The sequence below is a fragment of the Piliocolobus tephrosceles genome, chromosome 21 (genome assembly GCF_002776525.5).
Source record: "Piliocolobus tephrosceles isolate RC106 chromosome 21, ASM277652v3, whole genome shotgun sequence".
In the NCBI taxonomy this organism is placed as follows: Eukaryota; Metazoa; Chordata; class Mammalia; order Primates; family Cercopithecidae; genus Piliocolobus; species Piliocolobus tephrosceles.
Window position 1 is genome coordinate 19067063 of NC_045454.1, and position 24653 is coordinate 19091715.

Below are 24653 nucleotides of genomic sequence, written 5' to 3' on the forward strand. Positions count from 1 at the left end.
GGGCTCAAGAGACCCTCCCATCTCAGCCTCCCAAGTAGCTGGGACTATAGTCGTGGATCATCACCTCAGCTAACTTTTCATTTTTAGTAGATACGGGGTCTCACTATGTTGCCTAGGCTGGTCTCAAACTCCTGGACTCAAGCGATCCTCCTGCCTCAGCCTCTCAAAGTTCTGGGATCACAGGTGTGAGCCACCTTTTCTTTGAGGGGCAGTGGTGAGGACTCCCTGAGACTGCGATTCTGCCCTGACAGAATCCTTTGCCTCTCTGTGCTCGGTTTCTCCATCTGTTAAACAACAACATTCCCAGCTTCTAGGGCAGCTCTCCACCACTCTCACTCCTTTTAAAAAATTGTTTAAATTTTTAAATATTAAAAAATTGTTTAAATTTTTAAATATTAAAAAATTGTTTAAATTTTTAAATATTAAAACTTTTTTTTTCTGTAAAGATGGAGTCTCGCTATGTTACCCAGACTAGTCTCGAAATTTTGGGCAAGTGCGAGGCCCCCATTTCGGCTTCCCAAAATGTTGATGGTTTTTGTTTGTTTGTTTGTTTGTTTTGAGATGGAGTCTCATTCTGTTTCTCAGGCTGGAGTGTAGTGTTGTGATCTTGGCTCAATTGTCACCTCTGCCTCCCAGGTTCAAGCAATTCCCCTGCCTCAGCCTCCAGAGTAGCTGGGATTACAGGCAACTGCCACCATGCTAATTTGTGTTTTTTGTTTTGTTTTGTTTTGAGATGGAGTTTCACTCTTGTTGCCCAGGCTGGAGTGCAGTGGCATGATCATGGCTCACTGCAACCTCCACCTCTCAGGTTCAAGTGACTCTCCTGCCTCAGCCTCCCGAGTAGCTGCGATTACAGGCACCCACCACCACGCCCAGCTAATTTTTTGTATTTTTAGTAGAGAGTGGGTTTCACCATGTTGGCCAGGCTGGTCTTGAACTCCTGACCTCAGGTGATCCGCCTGCCTCAGCCTCCCAAAGTGCTGGGATTACAGGCATGAGCCACCGTGCCTGGCCATCCAAAGTGCTGGGATTACAGGCGTGAACGATGGCACCCAGCCCTCTCTCTAACTCCTAAGAGACCCTGCCTCACCAGAAAACATTTGCAGGGCAGGCAGTACCTGAACGGTGTCCACAGGGCAGGGCACAAAGTCGGTGTGTGAGAGACAGCGACTGGGGCCCACCAGGTGAGGCCCCCGGGGCCCCTCCCGTCGATACTCCTTGATGGGTTCAAGATGGAGTCGCTCTCGAGGGAGCACAGCCTCATGGCATGGGGCATAGCCAGGTGGGGGCAGGAACTTGAATTCACCATGGCGGCCACCAAGGAGGAACCGCACCCTGGGGAAGGACAATGTGGATCATTGAGGGGAGGTATCACAGAGGGGACACTCTGTGGTCAGTGGGGGACATGGAAGCAGTCCTGGGATCAGTGGAAAGTTCTGGGGAGACCCGAGGTCACCAGGCAGTCATAGTCTCCTGGAGATCATTTAGAAGTCATAAAAGAAAGTCTAGAGTCAAAGGAATATCATAAGGGAATTAAGAGCCAGGGAGTTCAGAGTGGGAGGGTCTGCGGTTAATCCAGAAGAGTTCAGATGACTGCAAGGTCATGGAACAGTCCTTCAGAGGAGACCCCAGGTCAACAGAGCATTCGGGGACATTGGAAGGTTTGGGGACATCAAGAAGAAGGTCATTGAGAAGTCACTGAGCATCTGTTATAATTATGAGATAAACATAAACACCACTGAATGGACATTCAGAGAGCTTGGGGTGATTGGGAAAGGACTGGCTCATTGAGGCAACTTTGGAATAACTGGGGTTATTTGGGAGCAGGGTCACTGGGCAAGTCTGGGTCTATTGAAAGGTCATTGGGAGATGCTGGCATTGTTAAGAGATTATTGAGAGAGCCTGGTGTCATTGGAAGAGTCTGAGGTCATTAGGGGGTTAAGGAGGGTCTGGAGTCATTAGATCATTATCAGATTCTGGAGTCATTGGGAGAGTCTGGGGCCACTGGGGAGTCAAGGAGGGTCTGAAGTCATGCGATCATCATCAGATTCTGGAGTTATTGGGAAAGTCTGAAGTCGTTGGCAGGTCACTGGAAGAATACTGGGTTGTCGAGAGACCACTAGGAGAGTCTGAGATCACTATCTCAGAGGTTACTAGAAGGACATGGGGTTAGGGAGAATCTGAGGTCATTGGAAAGAATCTGGGGTCACGTGGAGGTCCCTGGGACCTTCAAGTAAGGGTTGTGGCCACTGGTCAGTCTTGATGGTAGGCTGCAGTGTCCCGGCCTCCTGCTGGGAGGCTATGGAATGACTGGGGAAGCTGTCTCGGGTCGGTCCTAGGACTGAGGACTGGCCAAGGGGCGGGGGCGAGTTCTCACTTGACACCAGCTGAGAAGCTGACAACAGGGAAGAAAAGCCCGTCCAGGTTGAAGGACTCAAAGACGCCCTGCACAGGGCAGCCATTGATGCGGAAGGAGATGGACGGCACGCTGAGGTCCAGACAGCAGCTGACTACGTCTTCAGGGGCCAGGAGGTGCTGCCCTGGGGAAGTCACTGGGCGTGCCACGTGTCCTGCATTGAAGTCACCAGAGAGGGGTCAGAGGTTACAGGTCCCACGGAACCAATGATACCAAAAGGGACAGATATTGGAGGCTCCTGTGGGGACTTGGAAACCCTAATTGAAAGTGTTTCCTTGGATGCTCCTGTAGCTCTGAAATGAAGGGCAGAGGTCAGGATTCCCCTGAAGTTAGGATTCTGAGCTGTTGGGCCAGAGATTAAATCCTCCTGGGGACCGGATGCAATGACTCACACCTGTAATCCCAGCACTTTGGGAGGCCAAGGCAGGTGGATCACTTGAGGTCAGGAGTTTAAGACCGGCCTGGCCAATATGGTGAAACCCCGTCTCTACTAAAAATACAAAAATGAGCCAGGATTGGTGGTGGGCGCCTGTAATCTCAGTGACTCGGGAGGCTGAGGCAGGAGAATCGCTTGAATCCGGGAGGCAGAGGTTGCAATGAGCCGAGATCACGCTACTGCACTCCTGCCTGGGTGACAGAGTGAGACTCCGTTTCAAAATAAATAAAATAAATAAATAAATAAATAAATAAATAAATAAATAAATAAATAATCCTGGGGTCAAAAGTCAAAGATCAGAGATCACAGTAATCTGAGTGGTCTTCTGGGATATCTAGGGTCAGAGGTCACATCTACTCAGGGATCAGAGTTCTGTAGGTAACGAGGATACAAGTCAGAGCTAGGAATCTGGAAACTCTGGGGTTAGGGTCTTGGGAAATGAGGAATAAAAGGTCAAAAGTTGATCTTTTCTGGGAGTCAGGATCCTGAGAACCCCAAGGTGTATGGTCAGAGTCTTAGAAACACTGGGGTCAATGGTCAGGGGTGAGGGTCCCCTGGCAGGGTTCAGGTACCTGTCCAGAGATGCAGTCCATCAAAGCCGTAGGAATAGAGGTCATCGCCGACCCCGTTGCCGCCCCAGCCCTCGCCGCCCCCAGGGTAGGGGCTGTAGCCCTCAGTGAGGGCCCAGCCCACCCGCAAGTGGGTGGCCTGAGCTGTCAGAAATGGAGTCACCTCGTCCACCATCACCTCAAAGTACCATTTGCTGTACTGCGTGGTGCCCTCCGCTCGGCCCACAAAGATGTTGGGCCGGATGCTGCAGGAGAGATGGGACAGGAGAGGGGGATGAGGGAGAGGCAGAGAGGAGAGCCAAGTGGTGGGAAGCAGGAGAGAGACAGACATCCAAAGACAGAGAGAGAGAGATGGGAGAGAGACAGGGAGAAAGAGATGCAGGAAGAATCGAGACAGAAACAGGCAGACAAAAGAGAAAACAGAGAGAGAGAGAGAAAGAGAAACAGAGGCAGAAATGGAGCCAGGAAGACAGAACAAGAGGAGTGGATGCCAAGGGTGAGTGCGGCCGCAGTGGACATTTGTGAGGACTGGGTGTTAATCCTAGGGAGATTAACGAAGGGAGATTAACTTCTCCCTTCAAGAAGGGAGTGGGAGATTAACGAAGGGACATCCACCTGGGTGTGGAGTCTCTAAGTCAGGGAGAGGGTTGAGAGGTTCTGAGTTCTGGGGTCGGATGTTAAGAGCCAGACCTGGTGACATAGTTGATGAGGTTTGTCTGCAGCAGAAGCTCCCGGCCAGGCAGCAAGTTCTCAGTAATAAGATCTTGGTTGGAGCGTACAGCCACACCATTACACACACACAGGGAGCATAGCACGTCCAGGACCTGGAGGTCAAGGTCAGAGGTCAAAGGGTGTGCAGGCACCAGGGCAGGGTCTATGGAAGAACTGTGGGAAGGAGGGAAGCCAGGAGGAAAGGACAGCACATCAGGATAAGATGTGGCAATTTTGACTGAAAGGAGGTGGTGAAAGTGGAAGGTCAGGGATCAGAGAAAGGTCAGGGGTCAAAGAGGAAGATCTGGCAAGAGGCTGAGGGAGGGTCACATGGGTTGGGATAAGGTATCAGCAATGTAAGGAAGGAGATACCGGAGTAGTGAGGTAAGAGGTCAGAGGGCAGAGTGAAAGGACCAGTGAGAGACACAGGAATCAAGATGAAATTTTAAATCAGCAGGGGTCACAAACTTGTGTAATTAGGGGCCAAGTGGAAAATGTATTAGGTTGGTGCAAAAGTAATTCTGGTTTTTGTCATTCCTTTTAATAGCAAAACTGCAATTACTTTTGCACAAACTGAATAAATGTGTGAAGTGGTTAGAAATCATGCAAAAGGAACTTGTAGGGCTGTGGAAAACTACAGAGTGTGTGTGTGTGTGTATATATGTATATGTATATATGTATGTATGTATATATACATATATATACACACACAGCCCACCTAAAGGCTATAATATTTGAAAATTTTAAGAACATTTCAGCGCCACCAGCAGGGCATGGTGGTTCATACCTATAATCCCAGCACTTTGGGAGGCCAAGGCGGGTGAATCACCTGAGGTCAGGAGTTCGAGACCAGCCTGGCTAAAATGGTGAACCCCTGCCTCTACTAAAATTACAAAAATTAGTTTCACGTGGTGGCGGGCACCTATAATCCCAGCTACTCGGGAGGCTGAGGCAGGAGAATTGCTTGAACCTGGGAGGCGGAAGTTGCAGTGAGCTGAGATCATGCCACTGCACTCCCACTCTAGCCTGGGCGACAGAGTGAGACTCCATCTTAAAAAAAACAAAAACAAAAACAAAAACAAAAAAACAGCCAGGCGCCCGTGGCTCATGCCTGTAATCCCAGCACTTTGGGAGGCTGAGGTGGGTGGATCATGAATCCAAGAGATCGAGACCATCCTGGCCAACATTGTGAAACCCCATCTCTACTAAAAAAAAATACATAAATTAGCTGGGCGTGGTGGCATGTGCCTGTAGTCCCAGCTACTCGGGAGGCTGAGGCAGGAGAATTGTTTGAACCCAGGAGGCGGAGGTTGCAGTGAGCCAAGATCGCACCACTGCACTCCAGCCTGGGAGACAATGCGAGACTCTGTCTCAAAAAAAAACAAAAACAAAAACAAAAAACACTTCAGAGATCTAACCAGGCACATTTGTGGCCCAGAATCAACTTAAGAGCCATTGTTTGAGACCCCCATCTTGAGATGAAAGCCAGTAGAAGTGACGTACAGGTGAGAGATGAGATGGAGGAGGGAAGTGAGGGAGTGAGTGGAGTTCTGGGGCCCTGGGGAGAGGTCAGCGTTCAGAGTTCAGAGAATGAGAGGTCAAGGGTGAGGGGCCAACCTTGTGGTTCCTCCCATGCTTGTCCAGGAGGGAGATGATGGACTTGATGTGATTCTCCTGGATGATGTTCAGAACCTCTGGACTCTCAATGAGGACACAGTACAGGACCTCCAGGATGCCTGCCAGGGTGTCCAGAATGAGAGGTGAAGCGACCATAGCCATCCTCTCCCACAAGCCTCTGTCCCACTCCCCGGGGTTCTCCTACCAGATGAGGCCTCCAGCCGATCCAGCTTGCTGACCAGCCAGTCCAAGTTTGTGGAGAAGAGGGCACAGTTGCTACGATTACCACGGATCAGAGAAGCTGAGGGGGGAAAAGGTGTCAGATCCAATAGGACTGGGGATCTGGGGTGTTCTCGGGGGAGTCAGGACTGGGACCCCCTACCCAGGAGTTCATAGAGAAGATTCACAATCTCTTTCCAGGACTCAGCTGCCTCCTCCCCTGCAAACTCGGCAAAGTGGGCAGCAGTGGTGTAGACATTTAGGCGGTCAATGCAATTCAGGACCAGGGAGAGCATCCCCTAGGATGAGGAAAATAAGAGGGGTCACAATAGGAGACTCAGGCCCTCCCTTCCTTGTCTGTCTTGGATTCACTAATTCATATTCCTTCAACAACTAGTGACGGTGTGTTCCCAGATCTAAACCAGCCCCTTTGGTTTCATATTCCCAATCAGTCCCATTGCTCTCCTCTCCTCCTTGGCTCCTCATATCTGTTCTTGTCCTCTCTGACTCTATCCCCAATATGAGATTCAGTCCATGATAATTCAGTCCTTATTAACACCAGGACTGAGTTTACGCTTCCCCTTCCTGCACTTTTCTTTCCATCCTACTCACTTCCAGGAACCCCACTCCTGGTCCTAATTGACCCAGTTCACGCTCTACACCAACCATCAGAAAGATTTTTCTCACTTTATCTTTTCTTTCTTTCTTTTTTATATTTTAATCTTTTTTCTTATTTTATTGTGAATCATAATATACATACAGAAAAGTACATAAAACATATACAATCAATTCTCATTATTCATAGTTATGTTCTATAAAGTCATTATGAACACTGAATTATCAAATACTGAACCACTGCTTCTAGGGGAAATACACGGAGTCCCTGTGAGTCTGTGACAGCATTTTCATCAACCACTTATTACATAACCTTGTTTTGAATGTTTCTGTTTAAAGACAGTTATTTAATATACATTGTTGAGTCATTAACATTAAATTCACAGCCAATAGTACTATCATTCATGCCTTAATAAAGCTTATCTAACATATATTTTCTCAGTAAGGCACATCATAGCTTTCTTGCACTTAGGAAAGCTAGACAGCACTTCAGCACTACGCTTGGGAGACATTATAAACAGTGAAATCAACAAAAAGGACAAAACTGTCTGGGTGCAGTGGCTCACGCCTGTAATCCCAGCTCTTTGGGAGGCTGAGGCGGGTGCATCACCTGAGGTCAGGAGTTTGAGACGAGCCTGGCCAACATGGTGAAACCCCATCTCTACTAAAAATACAAAAATTAGCCGGGCGTGGTGGCTCACACCTGTAGTTTCAGCTACTCGGGAGGCTGAGGCAGGAGAATCATATGAACCCGGAAGGTGGAGGTTGCAGTGAGCCAAGATCACACCACCGCACTCCAACCTGGGCGACAGAGAGAGACTCTGTCTCAAAACACAAAACAAAACAAAACAAAACAATTGTTGTGTCTGCATCCTGGGGCCCAGATCGCTAGTGAGAGGAGCAGTGCCTCAAAGTGGAGAGCACAACCAAAGTGGCATCACACTGACCGGCTCTGCCACTAACTAGCTGTGACTGTAGAGAACCAAAACCTCCTGTAGCTCCCAAAGCCAAAGTCCTCACCAAGGCCTGGCCCTCCTCACCTCTCTGCCCTCATCTCCTCCCACTCCCCCACCCAAGCCTCCCTGCTCCAATCACCACCTGACTGTTTGTGGAACATGCCAAACATGCTCCCACCTCGTGGCCTTTGCACATGGCTTCCTCTCTTCCTCCAGGTCACCCTGCCTGACGGCTCTGTCTTAAACTGCAAAACCCCAACACTCCCTACCCTTACCTGCTGAATTTTTCTCTTTAGCAGTTATTACCATCTAATATGCCATACAATTTACTTATTTATTTTATTGATCTCCTGTCTCTCCCTGCTGTGTCAACTCCGTAAGGACAGAGATTTTTTTCTGTTTTGTTCACAGCTGGCCTCCTCTCCCTAATGCCCAAAGATCTATTTCTGGCCCCACACCTCCCATACCCCACCCTGGTTCCGTCCGCCCACCCCGCGGACCCCGCGCCAGCAGACCCCGCCCGCTGAGTCGGCACCCCTACCTCTGACCTCTGGCTCCACCCCTGGCCTCACCTCCCCGGACCTCACCCTGTCCCTGAGCTTCACTCAGGCCCCGCCCCTCACCTCTTTTGTTCCATCCTTCTCTCCAGGCCCCGCCCCCTTTTCGGCCATACGCCCTGCCCCTTCCCACAGGTCCTGCCCACCAGCGCAGCAGGCCCGCCCCTTCCCAAGGCACTGCCCCCTCGTGTTCTCACTGGCTGGGGTTCCTGTCCGGGTCCTCCTGCCCCGCTCCATTCTCAGACCCTACTTCCCCAGGTCCCTCAGGCCCCGCCCCGCCAAGCGCCATGGCCCCGCCCATCGGCGGCCCCGCCCCTCCGTGGTCCCGCCCACTGGGCCCATAGGCCGCGCTCTGTCCTCGCTGCATCCTCACCTCCTCCTGGAAGAGACTCTGGCGGTTGCGCAGGCTTCGCAGCTTGCTCTGCTTCTCCTCATGCTGCAAGTCCTCAGAGGGCGGCTCGAAGTAGATGATGAGGTCCTGCAGGCTCAGGATCACGCCCTCGATGGGCAGCGCCGTGCCAGCCGGCGGCCCCGAGCCCCGTGGCTTCCCGCTGAAGCTATCCAGGCTCCTACAGGGACCTCGCAGCTGTCAGCCAGGGCCGGGAGCGCTGACTGCCGCAATCTCACTCCCGCAAGACTCTCCCAGACCCACCCGTTTTACAGAAGGGGAGACTGAGACGCAGAGAGGCAAAAGCATTGGTCCGAGGTCACACAATGGCCAAGGGCAGAGCTGGGACTGGGACTCGCTCCTGTGTAGGTACAGGGAGGTCCCAGAACTCAGGGATGGAGAGGTCCAGGGTCCAGGCTTTGGGTGTCAGGGGTGTGAAAGTTGGGTGATGATCAGGAATGTGATCATGGTTATCAAGGTCAGATTAGGGGTCAAGTGTACAGAGGTCAGGAGTTTAGAGGTAAGGGGTCATGTGTATGTTATTGTTATTAATTTCTGAGAAGGGTCTCACTCTGTCGTTGAAGCTGGAGTATAGTGGCTCACTGCAGCCTCTGCCCCCCTGGCTCAAGCAATCCTCCCTCCTCAGCCTCCCATGTAGCTGGGACTACAGGCACGTGCCACCACACCTGGCAAATTTTTTGTAATTTCTTTTTTTTTTTTTTTTGAGACGGAGTCTCCCTCTGTCGCCCAGGCTGGAGTGCGGTGGCCGGATCTTAGCTCACTGCAAGCACTGCCTCCCGGGTTCCCGCCATTCTCCTGCCTCAGCCTCCCGAGTAGCTGGGACTACAGGTGCCCGCCACCTCGCCCAGCTAGTTTTTTGTATTTTTTAGTAGAGACGGGGTTTCACTGGGTTAGCCAGGATGGTCTCGATCTCCTGACCTCATGATCCGCCCATCTCGGCCTCCCAAAGTGCTGGGATTACAGGCTTGAGCCACCGTGCCTGGCCTTTGTAATTTCTTTATAGAGACAGGGTTTCACTATGTTGCTCAGGCTGGTCTTGAACTCCTGGGCTCAAGAGATCTGCCTGCCCCAGCCTCTCAAAGTGCTAGGATTACAGGCGTGAGTCACTGCGCCCAGCATAATTGTTTGTTGTTGTTTGGTAGAGGCAGGGTCTCCCTACGTTGCCCAGGCTGGTCTCAAGCTCCTGGGCTCAAGCGATCCTCCTGCCTTGGCCTCCCAAACTCTTGGGATTACAGGTGTGAGCCACTGCCCTTGGCCCATGTATATGTTAGACAAGGGTGTGGACATCAGAGGTAGAGATGAAAGAGGCCAGGTGGCCGGGCGCGGTGGCTCAAGCCTGTAATCCCAGCATTTTGGGAGGCCGAGACGGGCGGATCACGAGGTCAGGAGATCGAGACCATCCTGGCTAACATGGTGAAACCCCGTCTCTACTAAAAATACAAAAAAAAAAAAACTAGCTGGGCGAGGTGGCGGGCGCCTGTAGTCCCAGCTACTCCAGAGGCTGAGGCAGGAGAATGGCATAAACCCGGGAGGCAGAGCTTGCAGTGAGCTGAGATCCGGCCACTGCACTCCAGTCTGGGCGACAGAGCGAGACTCCGCCTCAAAAAAAAAAAAAAAAAAAAAAAAAAAAAAAGAGGCCAGGTGCATGGATGCCCGGAGCACAGGAGAGCACAGGAGTCAACCGGGCAGGGAAGGCAGGTCACTCACTTGATGAACTGGTTGTACAGGCCATTGGTGCTGTGGATCATGCGGGCGGCCTGGGACTCCTCCTGCTGGCAGCGGGTCAGTGACAGTGCGTCGTCCATGTGGCCTTCCTGATGCAGCATGGCCTAGGAGTGGGTGGACAGACATCTGGAGTAGGCCTAGGGCCATGCCCCCAAGACCTCTGTCCAGACTGGAGTTCTGCACTTGCCCCCTCCTCCCTGCTTTGCAGAATCTCACTGTAAATTCCTTCTCATTTTTCTGTCCCCTGTCATCTGTCTACTCCGTGTCTTTGATTCTCTCTCTCATCTCTGTCTCTCTGTCTCTATCTTTGGTCTTGTCTGTCTTTGTCTCTCCGTCTATCTCTCACCTCTGTCCCTGCCTCTCCCTCTCCATCTCTCTATCCCTATCTCCTTCCTGTCTCTGTCTCCAGGCCAGACCCTTTCCACCTGTACCTACTGCTGACTTAACATTCCCCCCGACCAGAAAGCTCTAACAGCCCCCAAACTGAGCATGTTGCAGATAGAATGCCAGACCACCTTTCCACAAGGTGAGACCATCATGGCTGCCAGCTTTGCCCCGAGCTGACCTCCCCAGAACTCATCCAGTCTGTGGCTGTAAATACCATCCACCTGTTGATGATGCTCAAGTGTCCCCACTTTGGACATGGCCCAGGCCCCGTCTCTATGCCCTCGGCTCATGTATTCAACTACAGGCCTGTTTTTGCAAACGGGTGCCTCCCCAAAGCTTCCTACTTGTCCATTCAGCAAGGCTGTAGTAAGTGGCTCTGTTCTAGGCCCTGGCAGTAAAGCTTAAGATCCCTGTCCTTTGGAGCCAACACTGACTGTCCCCGAACTTGGTTGATGGCACTGATACAAGAGGTAGACAGAAATTATTTAGGCAGAGAGTAAGGGCAACAGAGTCCTCAGCAGAGTTTCCTTTCTAATGAAAAGCAGCCCCCACAACCATTTCTTTTCTAACAAAGAGCAGCCTGAAAAATCGAGCTACAAACATAGATAAGCAAGCTAGAAGCTTGCATGGGGGAATGTGCCAAAGAACACCTGGGGCTAGGCATGTCCAACATGGAGGCCCCTTCTTCCCTTTATGTATGTATGTATGTATGTATGTATGTATGTATTTTACCACGTGTACAGTAAAGAAATGGGCAACATGGCACACCTCGGACAGAGGACATGCTTGTACAATAAAAACGTAGGGTGGAGGCAGCCAGAAATTTGTGCCCTATGCAATGGCATAACTGGTCCAACCAGTCTTTTGTGCCCTAGGTAAATCAGACACCACCTCCCCACCAGCTCATCTGTAAAGCCCTCTGCATTTCGCCGTGGAAACCCCGGCATTTCAACCCATTTTTCTGGGACCCAGAACAGAGCTCCTTCTTTCACCTATTAAACTTCCCCCTCTTTTTTTTTTTTTTTGTTTGTTTTTTTTTTGAGGTGGAGTCTTGCTCTGTCGCCCAGGCTGGAGTGCAGTGGCCGGATCTCAGCTCACTGCAAGCTCCGCCTCCCGGGTTTATGCCATTCTCCTGCCTCAGCCTCCCGAGTAGCTGGGACTACAGGCGCCCACCACCTCGCCTGGCTAGTTTTTTGTATTTTTTTTAGTAGAGACGGGGTTTCACCGTGTTAGCCAGGATGGTCTCGATCTCCTGACCTTGTGATCCGCCCGTCTCGGCCTCCCAAAGTGCTGGGATTACAGGCTTGAGCCACCGCGCCCGGCTACTTCCCCCTCTTAACCTCACTCTTTGTGTGTCTGCATCCTTGTTCTCTGTGGCCCTGAGACCACAAACCTCGGGTGATACTGCAGACAATGAGGCTGTTTCAGCACTTCCGTCCTTCCAGTTGCTTGGGGCAAAAATCATGGCATCATCCTCAACCCCTCCCCTTCTCTCACCCCACAGCCAATCTTCCAGCAAATCCGGTTGGCTCTACCCTCAGAACCCCACCAGAATCTACGACTTTTCCCAACTCCACAGTCCCCATCCTGCTCCTGTTCACTGTCATCTCCCATTTGGAACATCACAGCAGTTTCTTCTGTGGTCTCCCTGCTCTGGCCTTGTCCCCCGACCATAGTCTGTTCCCAGAGACAGCCTAAGAACTCTGTGATCCTGCATCAGGTCACCTCCCTGCCCTGCTCAAAATCTCCCATGAGCCCATCTCACTCAGGATAAAAACTAGAACCTGGCCAGGAGCAGTGCCTCACGCTTTAATCTCAGCACTTTGGGAGGCTGAGGCAGGAGGATCACTTGAGCCCAGGAGTTTGAGACCAGCCTGGGTAACATAGTGAGACCTCATCTGCACAAAAAACAAACAAACAAAGCTAGACCTGTACCAAGCCCCACAAGGCCTCACACAAGCTTTTCCCATCCCCTCTCTTTTCTCACCAACCACTACTCACCTGTTGCTCACCCCGCTCTAGACACACTGTGGCTTCTTTCTGCTACTGCAATAAGTCAAGCTCATGCTAACCTCAGGACCTTTGCACATGCCATTCCCTCTGCCAAAAATAGTTTTCCCACTCCTTAATTGTAAAACTATGTACTACACTAAAGATAGTTTGTTCACAATTTCTGAGCATGGGGAGGGCAGGGAACAGGTCTTTGCACCTCTTCTATTTTCTATACACACAACCAGAAAAACTTGGATACTCAGTAATTGTTTGCTGAACGTTATTCTCAGTCGGTGATTATCCATCTTTTCTCACTCTGTCTCTGTTTTTTGTTTTTGTTTTTTTGAGATAGTTTCACTCTTGTCAGCCAGGCTGGAGTGCAATGGCCCAATCTTGGCTCACACCCAACCTCTACCTCCCGGGTTCAAGTGATTCTCCCGCCTCAGCCTCCTGAGTAGCTGGGATTACACTCACCTGACACCACACCTGGCTAATTTTTGTATTTTTAGTAGAAACAGGATTTCACCATGTTGGCCAGGCTGGTCTCAAACAACTCCTAAACCTTAAGTGATTCACCCGCCTGGGCCTCCCAAAGTGCTGGGATTACAGGGAGCCACTGCGCCCAGCTGTGTCTCTGTTTCTCTGTCTCTATCTTTCTCTATTTCTCTGTTTCCATGCCTCTTTATCTCTGCCTTTCCCTATCTCTGTCTATAGATTTCTGTTCTCTCTCTCTCTTTCTCTCTCTAGATATATCCCTTTGTCTTTTTTTGCTATTTCTCTCAGTCTCAGTTTCTCTCCTAGTCTGTCTTTCTCTCGGTCTCATCCTCAAACTCCCAAAGGCTCAAGCACCACCACTCAGCACCCTCCCTGCACCCCACCTCACTCTGTCACCGAGGCTGGAGTGCAGTGGTGTGATCACGGCTCACTGCAGCCTTGACCTCCTGGGCTCAAGTGATTCTCCCACCTCAGCCTCCGGAGTAGCTGGGATTACACCCACCTTCTTCTTGAGCACGCCGAGCCTCAGGGCCTTGGGGTCTGGAGCGGCATAGGTGAGCCACAGTCCTGAGGCCACATGTTGCACAAAGCACAGTGACTCCCCGTACTTGATCTCAGGGGGGCCCATGCCTTCCACATCCCGCTTGGGGGCCACATCCAGCTTCTCCTGCAGGGGCGGGGGACACAGGTCAGCCTCCTCTGCCTGTGTGTTTAGCAGGGGAGGCCCCCCTGAGGGACTGCAGAGTGCAGGCTGGGCTGGGATTAGGGGCTCCAGGTGAGGGAGGGTGCCACAAACCCCACTGACCTTGGAGATGCGGAAGCAGAAGGACGTAGCCTTGGTATGGGCCTTGCTGGCGTCAACCACCACCAGGCCCTGGTCCTCGGTGAGTGCCAGGTACCGCCCGGTGGTGACATGCCGGACTCGGAGTGGCTGGCCCCAGCGTAGGTGGCTCCCACTCCAGCTGTGGAGGGTGAGGGCCAGGGGAGTCAGAGGACCTCCCAGTTCTCCCATAGACGTTACAGCCTTTTCTTCTTTTTCCTTTTTTTACAGATACCAGGTCTTGCTATGTTGCCCAAGCTGATCTCAAACTTCAGGGCTAAAGCAATCCTCCGCCTTGGCCTCCCAAAGTGCTGGGATTACAGGCATGAGCCACCACACCTGGCCTGGACACTACAGTTTTGGTCCAAACCTCAAGCCCCGAACCCTCTTCCAGTGTTCCTCAAAGCTTTCATAGGGCCCCTAAATCTTAATTAGGACCCCTAGTCCTTCCTTAGGAACCCCAATCCTCTCTCAGGCCTTCACAGCTTCCTCAGGGCTTCCCAAATATCTTCAGTGTCCTCGCTTTTTCAGACCCCTAAATTCCCCCATTGTGTTACTCAGAACCCCCAATCTCTCCCTCAAAACCCCCCCAAACCTCCTTTTCCCACAGAACTCCAGAGAGACATCATTTTTTGTTTTTGTTTTGCTTGTTTGTTGTTGTTGTTGTTGTTGTTTTTGAGGCAGGGTCTCACTCTGTTGCCCAGGCTAGAGTGCAGTGGCACAATCTCACCTCATTGCAACCTCTGCCTCCCAGGCTCAAGTGATTCTCCTGCCTCAGCCTCCCGAGAAGCTGGAATCACAGGTGCGCACCACTACTGCCCAGCTAATTTTTGTATTTTTAGTGGAGACAGGGTTTCACCATGTTGGCCAGGCTGGTCTTGAACTCCTGACCTCAAATGATCCACCTGTCTCAGCTTCCCAAAGTGCTGGGATTACAGGTGTGAGCCATCGCGCTCGGCCTTTGTTTTTGTATTTTTTTGAGATGGAGTCTCGCTCTGTTGCCCAGGCTGGAGTGGAGTGCAATGGTGCAATCACAGCTCACTGTAACCGCCACCTCCTGGGTTCAAGGGATTCTCCTGCCTAAGCCTCCCCAGTAGCAAGGATTACAAGTGCCCACCACCACACCAGGCTAATTTTTATATTTTTAGTAGAGACAGGGTTTCACCACGTTAGTCAGCCTGGTCTGGAACTCCCGACCTCAAGTGATCCACCTGCCTCGGCCTCCCAAAGTGCTGGAATTACAGGTGTGAGCCACCGTGCTTGGCTTATTTTTGGTTTTGTTTTGTTTGTTGTTTGTTTGAGACAGGAACTTGCTCTGTCACCCAGGCTGGAGTACAGTGGCAAGGTCTCAGCTCACTGCAGCCTTGACCCCCTGGGCTCAAGTCATCCTCCCACCTCAGCCCCACAAAGTAGCTGAGACTAAAGGTGCACACCACCACACCCGGCTGATTTTTTCTCTTTCTCTCTTTCTTTTCTTTTTTTCTTTACTTTCTTTCTTTTCTTCTTTCTTTCTTTCTTTCTTTCTTTCTTTCTCTCTCTCTCTCTCTCTCTTCTTTCTTTCTTCCTTTGTTTTTGCAGAGATAGGGGTCTCATGATGTTGCCCAGGCTGGTTTTGAACTTCTGGCCTCCAGTGATCCCCTCGCTTCAGCCTCCCAAAGTGCCGAGATGACAGGCATGAAGTCACCACGCCTGGCCGAGATTTTCATCTCTCTCTCAGGCTGCTCTGATTTTTCCTCAAGACCCTTCAGTCTCTTTATCAGATCTTCCCTCAAGACCTGTTCTCTCCCCCCAGGCTGTCAGGAGACCCCACCTTCCCCATCCTGGCCTCTCCCCACCTTCCCCACCCTACCTGATTCTCAGTGGCTCCAGCCTCCAGAGGGAGCGGGCGTGGGTGCACACAGCTCCCCCTTCATAGTAGACAAGTCTGGGGACAGAGGAGAGAGTGAAGTCAAGGGTTCTGCTCCCCAGAATCTGGTTTCTAATCCTGCTCATAGGGTCCCAGCCCTCCACCTCCGCCCCTAGACCCCAGGCTGTCTTGTCTGCAGGCCAGACCTGCGCTGGTCGTCACTGTCAGCAGGGGAAATGGTCAGACACTCATCCATATGTCCATGAAAGAGGCGGAGGACGTGACCTCCTGTCACGAAGCCTGGAGAGGAGCAAGCGAAGGTGGTCAATGGGAGCCTGGAGCCCCAGGAAGACCCAGGAGCCAAGATGAAGTCAGGGGCCCTGCTCCTCCCATGCGGGAAACTGAGGGCTGGGTTTGGAGTTTTGCAGTTGGAGATCTGAGATTCAGAGTATTTTCGGGCCACCGTTGAGGCCTGAAGTGGGGATATGAAACTTGGGGTCTGAAGCTGGGCACCTAATTTGGGGAGTCTGGGTCTGCAGAGCTGAGGCTGGGGGAGTTGTGAGTCTGTGATTTAAGGTTCTGAGTTTGGACTTTTGAGATTGGGGCCAGAGTGTGTGTGGTTAAAGGTGGAGGTCTAATGTTCACTGGTATTGGGGTCTATATTCTAGGGTTGAGGTTTGGCGTCTGGGTTTTAGAAGGGTGATGGTTGGGTCTGAGGCTGGGTTCTGGAGTAGGGCCTGAACTTTGAGGGTTTTTTGTTTCATTTTGTTTAGCTTAGTTTTTTTTTTTTTTTTTTGAGAAGGAGGCTGGCTCTGTTGCCCAGGCTGGAGTGCAGTGGCCAGATCTCGGCCACTGCAAGCTCCGCCTCCCGGGTTCACACCATTCTCCTGCCTCAGCCTCCCGAGTAGCTGGGACTACAGGTGCCCGCCACCTCGCCCGGCTAGTTTTTTGTATTTTTTTTTAGTAGAGACGGGGTTTCACCGTGTTAGCCAGGATGGTCTCGATCTCCTGACCTCGTGATCCGCCCGTCTCGGCCTCCCAAAGTGCTGGGATTACAGGCTTGAGCCACCGCGCCCAGCCAGTTTTGTTTTTAAGACAGAGTTTTGCTCTGTTGCCCAGGCTGCAGTGCAGTGGCGCGATCTCGGCTCATTGCAACCTCTGCCTCCCAGGTTCAAGCAATTCTCCTGCCTCAGCCTCCCAAGTAGCTGGAGCTACAGCCGCCCGCCACCATGCCCAGCCAATTTTTGCATTTTTAGTAGAGATGGGGTTTTGCCATGTTGGCCCAGGGTGGTCTCGAACTCCTTATCTCAAGTGATCCACCCGCCTCGGCCTCCCAAAGTGCTGGGATTACAGGGCACCGTGCCCGGCCTTGAGTATTAATTTTGGAGGCCAGAAGCTGGAAAGTGAGGTTGGGGATCTGAGGTCATAATCTAGGTTTGGAAGTCTGAGCTTTGGGGTATGATGTAGGAGCGATCTGAGCTTTGTAGTTAGAAGTTGATGGGTCTGAGTTTCACGGTCTGAGTTTAAGGATCAAAAACCATCTGTGGTTTGAGTCCCAGTGTGGGTCTGGTTTAGGATTCTGAAGTTTGGGGTATGAGACTTGGGGTCAAAATATTGGGCCATGCCTGGAGTCTTAGCATAGGAATCTGAATTGGGAGTTTGCTTTGGTGGACTTTGGTTTTTGAGATTTGAAATTGAAGTTTGGAAGTCTGAGGTTGGAGAGCTGAAGATTGGAGTCTTAGTTTGGGGATCTGAGGTTTGAATTTGGGGGTCTGGGTTTGAGGGTCTGAGATCATAGTCTATGTTTATTGTCTAAGGAGTTTTAATTTTTTTTTTTTGAGACAGAGTCTGGCTCTGTCACCCAGGCTGCGGTACAGTGTCACGATCTCTGCTCACTGCAACCTCCACCACCCAGGTTCCAGCAATTCTCCTGCCTCACCCTCCTGAGTAGGTGGGATTACAGGCACATGCTACCATACCCAGCTAATTTTTGTGTTTTTAATAAAGATGGGGTTTCACCATGTTGGCCAGGCTGGTCTCAAACTCCTGAACTCAGGTGATCCACCTGCATGATCTTGGCTCACTGCAAGCTCCACCTCCCAGGTTCACACCATTCTCCTGCCTCGGCCTCCTGAGTAGCTGGGACTACAGGCGCCCACCACCACGTCCAGCTAATTTTTTGTATTTTTACTAGAGACGGGGTTTACACTGTGTTAGCCAGGATGGTCTTGATCTCCTGACCTCGTGATCCACCCGCCTCGGCCTCCCAAAGTGGTGGGATTACAGGCGTGAGCCACTGCCCTGGCCCCGGCCACAAGCTTTAAACTTGATGTTTTAAGATTTGAACCTGAGTTTAGGAGACTTGGGGGCTAATACTTTGGGGTCTAAGTTTGGGAGCCTGATATTTAGTTTGGGGTTTGGGGGGGTCTGGATTTGGGGTCAGCTGGAGATCTAAGTGTGAGAGCCATAATTTGGAGATCTAGGTTTGGGGTTAGGTTCCAAGGTTCCATTTGGGTATGCCTGAAGGGCAACACTAAGGGTCTGTTTTGGGGGGGGTCTCCATTTAGGAGCGGGAAGTCTGGAGACCTCACCCTCTTCGCAGCGGGAGCAGATGGGGTTCATGTTCCACAGCGTCTGCATGAAGGAAGCGTCAACCTGGAGCTCCCCGCTGGCAGTCGACAGGTGCTGGGGGCCACCAGGATGCGGCAGTCAGAGACGATTGCAGGAGTAGGCGAGAGTCCCAGCGTCAGAGGCCAAAAATCAAGGGTGGATACCCGGAAACCAGATGGGAGACAGAATCATCAGAGATCACAGATCAGGAAACGATCAAGTTGGGCAATGGGAGGTCAGAAATCAGAAAACTGGATGTCAAGGGTCAGGAAACGGGAAATTGTGAGTCAGGACCTTGGGGGTGGGAGATCAGCCAGGCAAACCCATGGTGAGAAGATGGGGGACCATCCCATGTGCCCCAAGACCTGGGAGCAGGAGGAACCGCAATGGCTCACCAGGTAGCGTTCAGAGGAGACACTGACAAGGATGATGTCATCCCCAACTCGGACCTTTTCTCCTTCAGACCTCTGCTTGGAGGCTGGGTGCGTGGTCCACCAGCAAGCCTCTCCTATGGGTGGGCAGGGAATGGGGGTGGTTGTCAGAACGATGGCTTCTCAGAATGCTCTTCCCCAGGGCTCTCCCAGCTACCGAGCCTCCCGGGCTCTTGGCCCACAACTCTATCACTGCCACCAACTCTCTGCCCAACATTCCCCGTTCCTGACTTCAGACTCTCTGCCTAGCGCTCCCCAGTGTGTGCGTAAGTCTCCCTGTCTGGACTGTGTCGCAGACTCCCTGCTACGAAGCCCCCATTCATGTCCTCAGGATAGTCTCATGCTTGCCTTGGCGTTCTGCAGACCTTCTACCCCCTGAATCCCTGCTGCAGGGTCCCCTTCACACCCCCACCCCCTCCAGCCGCTGTACCTATTGCGTCCTCCTGCAGTCCCACATCGAAGGCCAGCTTGTCAGTCATGGAGCGGGAGGTGGTGAGGCAGCTCAGATACTAGGGTTGTAGGTGGAGGTCAGTCTCTTTCTAGCAGGCCCCGCATGTCCTGGCCCCTGCCCAAGCCCACCGAGGTTGCACTCACCATGCGGCTGTGTGCGTGCCGGAGTAAGATGGCATGGCCATACAGGAGCGTCCTGTGTCCCCCGCCCTGGGATGACTGCAGGGGGAGGGAGGGAACAGAATAAGCACAGACCCCCAGACTCTCCAGATCCCCAAGAAGTTTGGCCTAGTCACAGGTGACAAGATGCTCCCTGTGAAACGCCATGCTCGGGCCCGGAGGTAAAACAGCCTCAACTCGGACTCTCACAGGACTCCCTGCTTCAGTTTCTGCATTTATGGAAGCGGGGACAATGTCTCTGAGATGCCTATGGATGGAGCATTTTATATTCCCCAAGGCCCATCCTGTCCTCTCTGCTGCCTTCACCTTGGCTGGAAATCACTCAGGAGGACGAACCTGTCTTCTAGTTTCCTGGAGACCCTGAGGACAGCCCCAAGGTCTCAGGTCCCGTGGACTTTGGCGCCTCTGCTCTGACCTCCCCCAACATGCTAAGCTGCAGCCCGTGTGCTCCGGGACAGGCCTAGCAGTTGTTCCACAGGTGAACATCACCCACAGTGCTAAGGCAGCCGCCCCTCCCCAGCACAAGGTCCCCAACCCGGGCCTTGGGGCGGACATCAGACTGCTTGATGTCACCATGCCTCCCATCATGGCTGTCACATGCCCACGCTCCGAGGGCGCCATGGGGGCACCATGTGATGGGGCCAGGTGATCACATGGTGGACCCACTCCTGGACCAGAGGGACTCACGCTTGGGATAGGGGAGGTGGGGGAGAGGTCCCATGCGGAGACGAGCTGGGATCAGGGTTGGGGTAAGGACCGGAACGAGGAGAAAGGAGCAGGCATCGGGGACAGAGGCTCAGAAGCCCCCATCCCCTTCCTTCCTTCCTTCCTGTCTGGCCTGTTCTGGGCTCCACAGCCCCTGACAACTGGGGTGGGGGAGGACCCTCCAGTCCCTGTGTGCAGGGCGTGGGCCCGAGAGACGGGCCTGCCTGGGGTCAGGAGGGGTGGAAGGACAGGTGACATCCAAGGCCAGACCTACCCACTTATCCAAATTGAGGGCCTGTGGCGGGCAGGGCAGAGACAGGAAGAAGAGCAGATGGTAAGCGACCCCGGGTCCTCTCACCCATCCTTGCCACCGTGCCCTAAACGACCCCCAGGTCCTCTCGCCCATCGCTGCCACCCCGCCCACCCCCAGGTGGGGTCCTCACCTCCACGCCGGCCTCCACCGTGTTGGCCAGCATCTCCTGCAGGGCTCGCACGGACAGGGACTGCTCCAGGACGAAGCAACAGATGGCCAGATCAGGGGGCACATTCTGGGGTGGGAGGGGGGATGTGAGTGCGGGGCCGGAAGACCCCCCAGGCACCATTCCCTGCCACACTCCCTCCCCTAGTCTGAACACCCACATTCCTGAGACACCAGACCCCACTCCCACCCCACAGCAAGGCCCTGCCCTTGCCCCCCCTGAATCTAGACCAACATCATGAAAACACTCTTCTGTGCCTCCTCCCTCAAACACCCCAGCCCCACCCAGACTTCTCAGAAGCTTCCCTAACCCTAACCCTCCCGACTAACCCGTGTCCCACCTAATCTCATAGGAAGCCTCAGCCCCATACCTCTGCCTGAGACACACTGACCCTGCTCCAAGGACAGGAATCTCCTGTTCTGTGTCCTCCTCTGCAGATGACCCCACATCCCTCCAACCCCGAAGGAAGCCCCACCTCCGCCTCCACCATCAGACAGTCCTCGATCCTGCCTTTTCCCTCAAACACCTCTGAACTCTGCTTCACAGACACAGAAGGGCGCCCAATCTTACACTCCCTCCTCGGTTCAGTCCCCCACCCTCCGACTCCTAAACTCAAGACTCTGCTCCTCAGACCCCACTCGCTCAGACTCTGAAACTTCCCCCGCATCAGACTCCACATCCCTCGGTCTGCCAGCCCCTGCCCTCCCCCAGGTCTCCTCCTTTCAGACCCCAGGCTCCTTCTACCTCTCAGCCCCCAATCTCCCCAGCCAGACCCCTGCGGGTGTCCCCTGACCCTCCAGGCCCCTTTGCCTTGGATCCAAGGTCCTCGGCCCCTTGATCCCCTGCCCTCTCAGACTCCAGCTGTCCCCACCCTCAGAATTCCCAGGCTTGGACTCAGGGATCACCTTCCCTCAGACCCCACTATCTAAGACCCTCAAGCCCCCACCCTCGTCAGATGCCCTACGCCCTCTGCATCTCAGGCCCTGTCCCATCCTCCCCCGTCCCCACCGAGGGCCCCCTTACCCCTAAAACACCCTGTAATGATTCAGTCTTGTTACTTGAAAAAAATTAAAAAATAAAAAATAAAACATCGCAGACCCCTCCTCCTTGTCCAGGTCCTTTGCCTCGTCCCGCCCCGCCCCCCGCTCCCCACCCGTTTCTCAGTTTCCTTGCTCCTCCCTCCTGAGACCCCTTTTCCCCAACCAGCCCTTCTTCTGGACTCTCAGGCCACCTCCCCTTAAACTCGAGGCTTTCTACCCACTCAACCACCTGCCAAAGAACGTTCTGGATCAGCAGCCCCCGCCGTGGCCTACCACACCTCTGTGCACACAGGGATCCCCTCCAATACCCCAGAACCCCTGCCCCTCCCTTCTCAGACCTCCACCCCTCCCCACCTCAGGTAGCCCCTCTTAGCCTTAGCCTCCCTCCTCACTTTCTCTCCTGTCAGCACCTCCTTTCTGACTCCCAGAACCCTCTTCTTTGGACCCCAGATTCTCTGCCCCTTCAGATCCCCGTGTCCCCACGCCCCTCTCCCTCCTGCACAGACCTGGGCGTTGCTGGTGGGCTCCAGGAAGCACAGGCGGTTACCGAAACCCTCGGCGGCCAGGCAGAGCTTGAGCTGCTCCTTGAGCACTGTGGCGCTGCACTGCAGGACCACCTCATCATCCTGCGGAACCGAGGGGCAGGGTCTCCAGGGGGGCCTGGCCCGGATACCACAGACACTGCAGACCACGGGCCCCTCCTCCCACCCTTGTCCTTATGAAAAAGACAGTGATGAACAAGATCCACCCACCCAAGCCCTCTACCTGCTCCTGACAACTCCTTGAGAGACAAGCCAGTGTCATCCCATTTATTTTATTTTTTTATTATTTATTTATTTATTTGAAACAGTCTCTGTTGCCCAGGCTGGAGCACAGTGGTGCAATCTCAGCTCGCTGCAGCCTCCACCTCCTGGGTTCAAGCGATTCTCCTGCCTCAGACTCCCAAATAGCTGAAATTACAAGCGTGCACCACCACGCCTGGCTAATTTTTATATTTTTAGTAGAGACAGGGTTTCGCCATGTTGGCCAGGCTGGTCTCGAACTCCTGACCTCAAGTAATCATCCCATTTATTTTTATTTTTAGAGACAGGGTCTTGCTGTGTCACCCAGGCTGGAGCGAAGTGGTGTAAATTATAGTTCACTGCAACCTTGACCTCCTGGGCTCAAGCAATCCTGTTGCCTCGGCCTCCTGAGTAGCTGGGACTACAGGCATGAGCTGTTGTGCCTGGCCTATCCCCATTTTAAAATAGGGAAACTGAGGCTCAAAGTGGGACATGGATGGACTAAGGCCAACGCAGTTGGTAACAGGAGGAGCTGGGATTTGAACCTGTGTCCAACTGGCTCCAGAGGCCTCCCAAGTGGGGTCTGCAAAGTGATCCACTGGAAGGTGGAAAATTGCTCAAGTTAAATTGCTTTTTAAGCTCATCTTTCTCTAAATTCTCTCTTTTGCGTGTTGTTTTGATAATAGACTGCTATTTTATCTTATTTATAGACTGCTTTCTAATGGCACCTGAATGCAATGTGAGAGCCTGGGCTGGATCCCGGAATTATCATAAAGGACAGTACTGAGTCCAGGCGTGGTAGTTCCCACCTGCAATCCCAGCACTTTGGGAGGCCGAGGAGGTGGATCACTTGAGGTCAGGAGTTCAAGACCAGCCTGGCCAACACGGTGAAACCCCGTCTCTACAAAAAAATACAAAAAGTAGCGTGGTGCACTGGTGCACGCCTGTATTTCCAGCTACTTGGGAGTCTGAGCCAGGAGAATCGCTTGAACCCAGGAGGCAGAGGTTGCAGGGCGCTGAGATCAAGCCATTGCACTCCAGCCTAGGTGACAGAGTGAGACTCCATCTCAAAAACAAACAAACAAAACCAAAAACAGCCGGGAACAGTGGTTCACGCCTGTAATCCCAGCACTTTGGAAGGCCGAGGTGGGTGGATCACCTGAGGTCAGAAATTCGAGACCAGCCTGATCAACATGGAGAAACCCTGTCTCTACTAAAAATACAAAAAATTAGCCAGGCGTGGTGGCGTATGCCTGTAATCCCAGCTACTCGGGAGGCTGAGGCAGGAGAATCGCTTGAGCCTGGGAGGTGGAGGTTGCAGTGAGCCAAGATCACACCATTGCACTCCAGCTGGGAAACAAGAGCAAAACTCCAGCCTGGGCAAAACTCCATCTCAAAAACGACAACAACAACAAAACAAAACAAAAAAACATAGTAATGGTATAGCCTGTATTTATTAAGCACTTTACTAACTCCCAGGCCTTATGCTCTGGGTCTTACACTCATTCAACAGACCCTGGTTGAGCATCTGCCATGGGCCAGGTGCTGTTCTAGGCACTGAATACAGAGCAGTGAATAAAGTAAATGAAGATCAAGATCCCTGCCCTGGCTGGACGCGGTGGTTCGCACCTGTAAATCCCAACAGCTTAGGAGGCTGAGGCGGAAGGACTGCTCGAGCCCAGGAGTTCAAGATCAGCCTGGGCAACATAATGAGACCCCCATCTCTACAAAAGTTAAAAATTAAAAATTAGCCGGGCATGGTGGTACACTCCTGTGGTCCCTGCTACTCGGGAGGCTGAAGTGGGAGGACTGCCAAGTCCGGGAAATCTAGGCTACAGTGAGTCATGATCAAGCCCCACCTCCCTGGGGCCCCTGAGACAGATTGAGACCATGTCTCAAAAGAAAAAAAAAAAAAAATCACTGCCCTCAGGGAGCTTAAATCCTCATAATGGAGACAGGCAATAAACAGGTGAATTAATATGTAATGTTAATGTCAGTGATAGGTATTATGGAAAAAATAACCCAGGCTGATGTAAGAGAGTGGCTTTTGGGATGGGGATGAGATCAGTGAGGGAGTGAAGTGACAGCCTCTCCAAGGAGGTGACATTTGAGTTGAGCCTTGTCCAAATAACAAGAAGGAATCAGGCCTGCTCATCTCTGGGGGAAGAGGAGGGAGTCTGGGCCAGGGCCTCTGGCTGGTGGGTGC

General features: G+C 52.6%; 1 protein-coding gene across 2 annotated transcripts in view; it reads right to left on the bottom strand.

Moving 5' to 3' along the window:
• Positions 1 to 24653, bottom strand: part of RYR1 (ryanodine receptor 1) — a 166725-nt gene that overhangs the window by 137398 nt on the left and 4674 nt on the right. For both annotated transcript variants that reach the window (XM_026447688.2, XM_026447687.2), the window contains exons 2-20: positions 22172 to 22291; positions 20590 to 20694; positions 19406 to 19480; positions 19242 to 19320; positions 18776 to 18888; positions 18362 to 18455; positions 15977 to 16070; positions 15774 to 15848; positions 13910 to 14066; positions 13607 to 13771; positions 10213 to 10334; positions 8470 to 8665; positions 6132 to 6267; positions 5955 to 6050; positions 5750 to 5868; positions 4112 to 4245; positions 3425 to 3666; positions 2378 to 2570; positions 1119 to 1335 (exon numbers count right to left, since the gene is read on the bottom strand). In XM_026447688.2, coding sequence (XP_026303473.1) covers positions 1119 to 1335; positions 2378 to 2570; positions 3425 to 3666; positions 4112 to 4245; positions 5750 to 5868; positions 5955 to 6050; positions 6132 to 6267; positions 8470 to 8665; positions 10213 to 10334; positions 13607 to 13771; positions 13910 to 14066; positions 15774 to 15848; positions 15977 to 16070; positions 18362 to 18455; positions 18776 to 18888; positions 19242 to 19320; positions 19406 to 19480; positions 20590 to 20694; positions 22172 to 22291 — 2532 coding nt within the window. The remainder of the gene's footprint in view (positions 1 to 1118; positions 1336 to 2377; positions 2571 to 3424; positions 3667 to 4111; positions 4246 to 5749; positions 5869 to 5954; positions 6051 to 6131; positions 6268 to 8469; positions 8666 to 10212; positions 10335 to 13606; positions 13772 to 13909; positions 14067 to 15773; positions 15849 to 15976; positions 16071 to 18361; positions 18456 to 18775; positions 18889 to 19241; positions 19321 to 19405; positions 19481 to 20589; positions 20695 to 22171; positions 22292 to 24653) is intronic.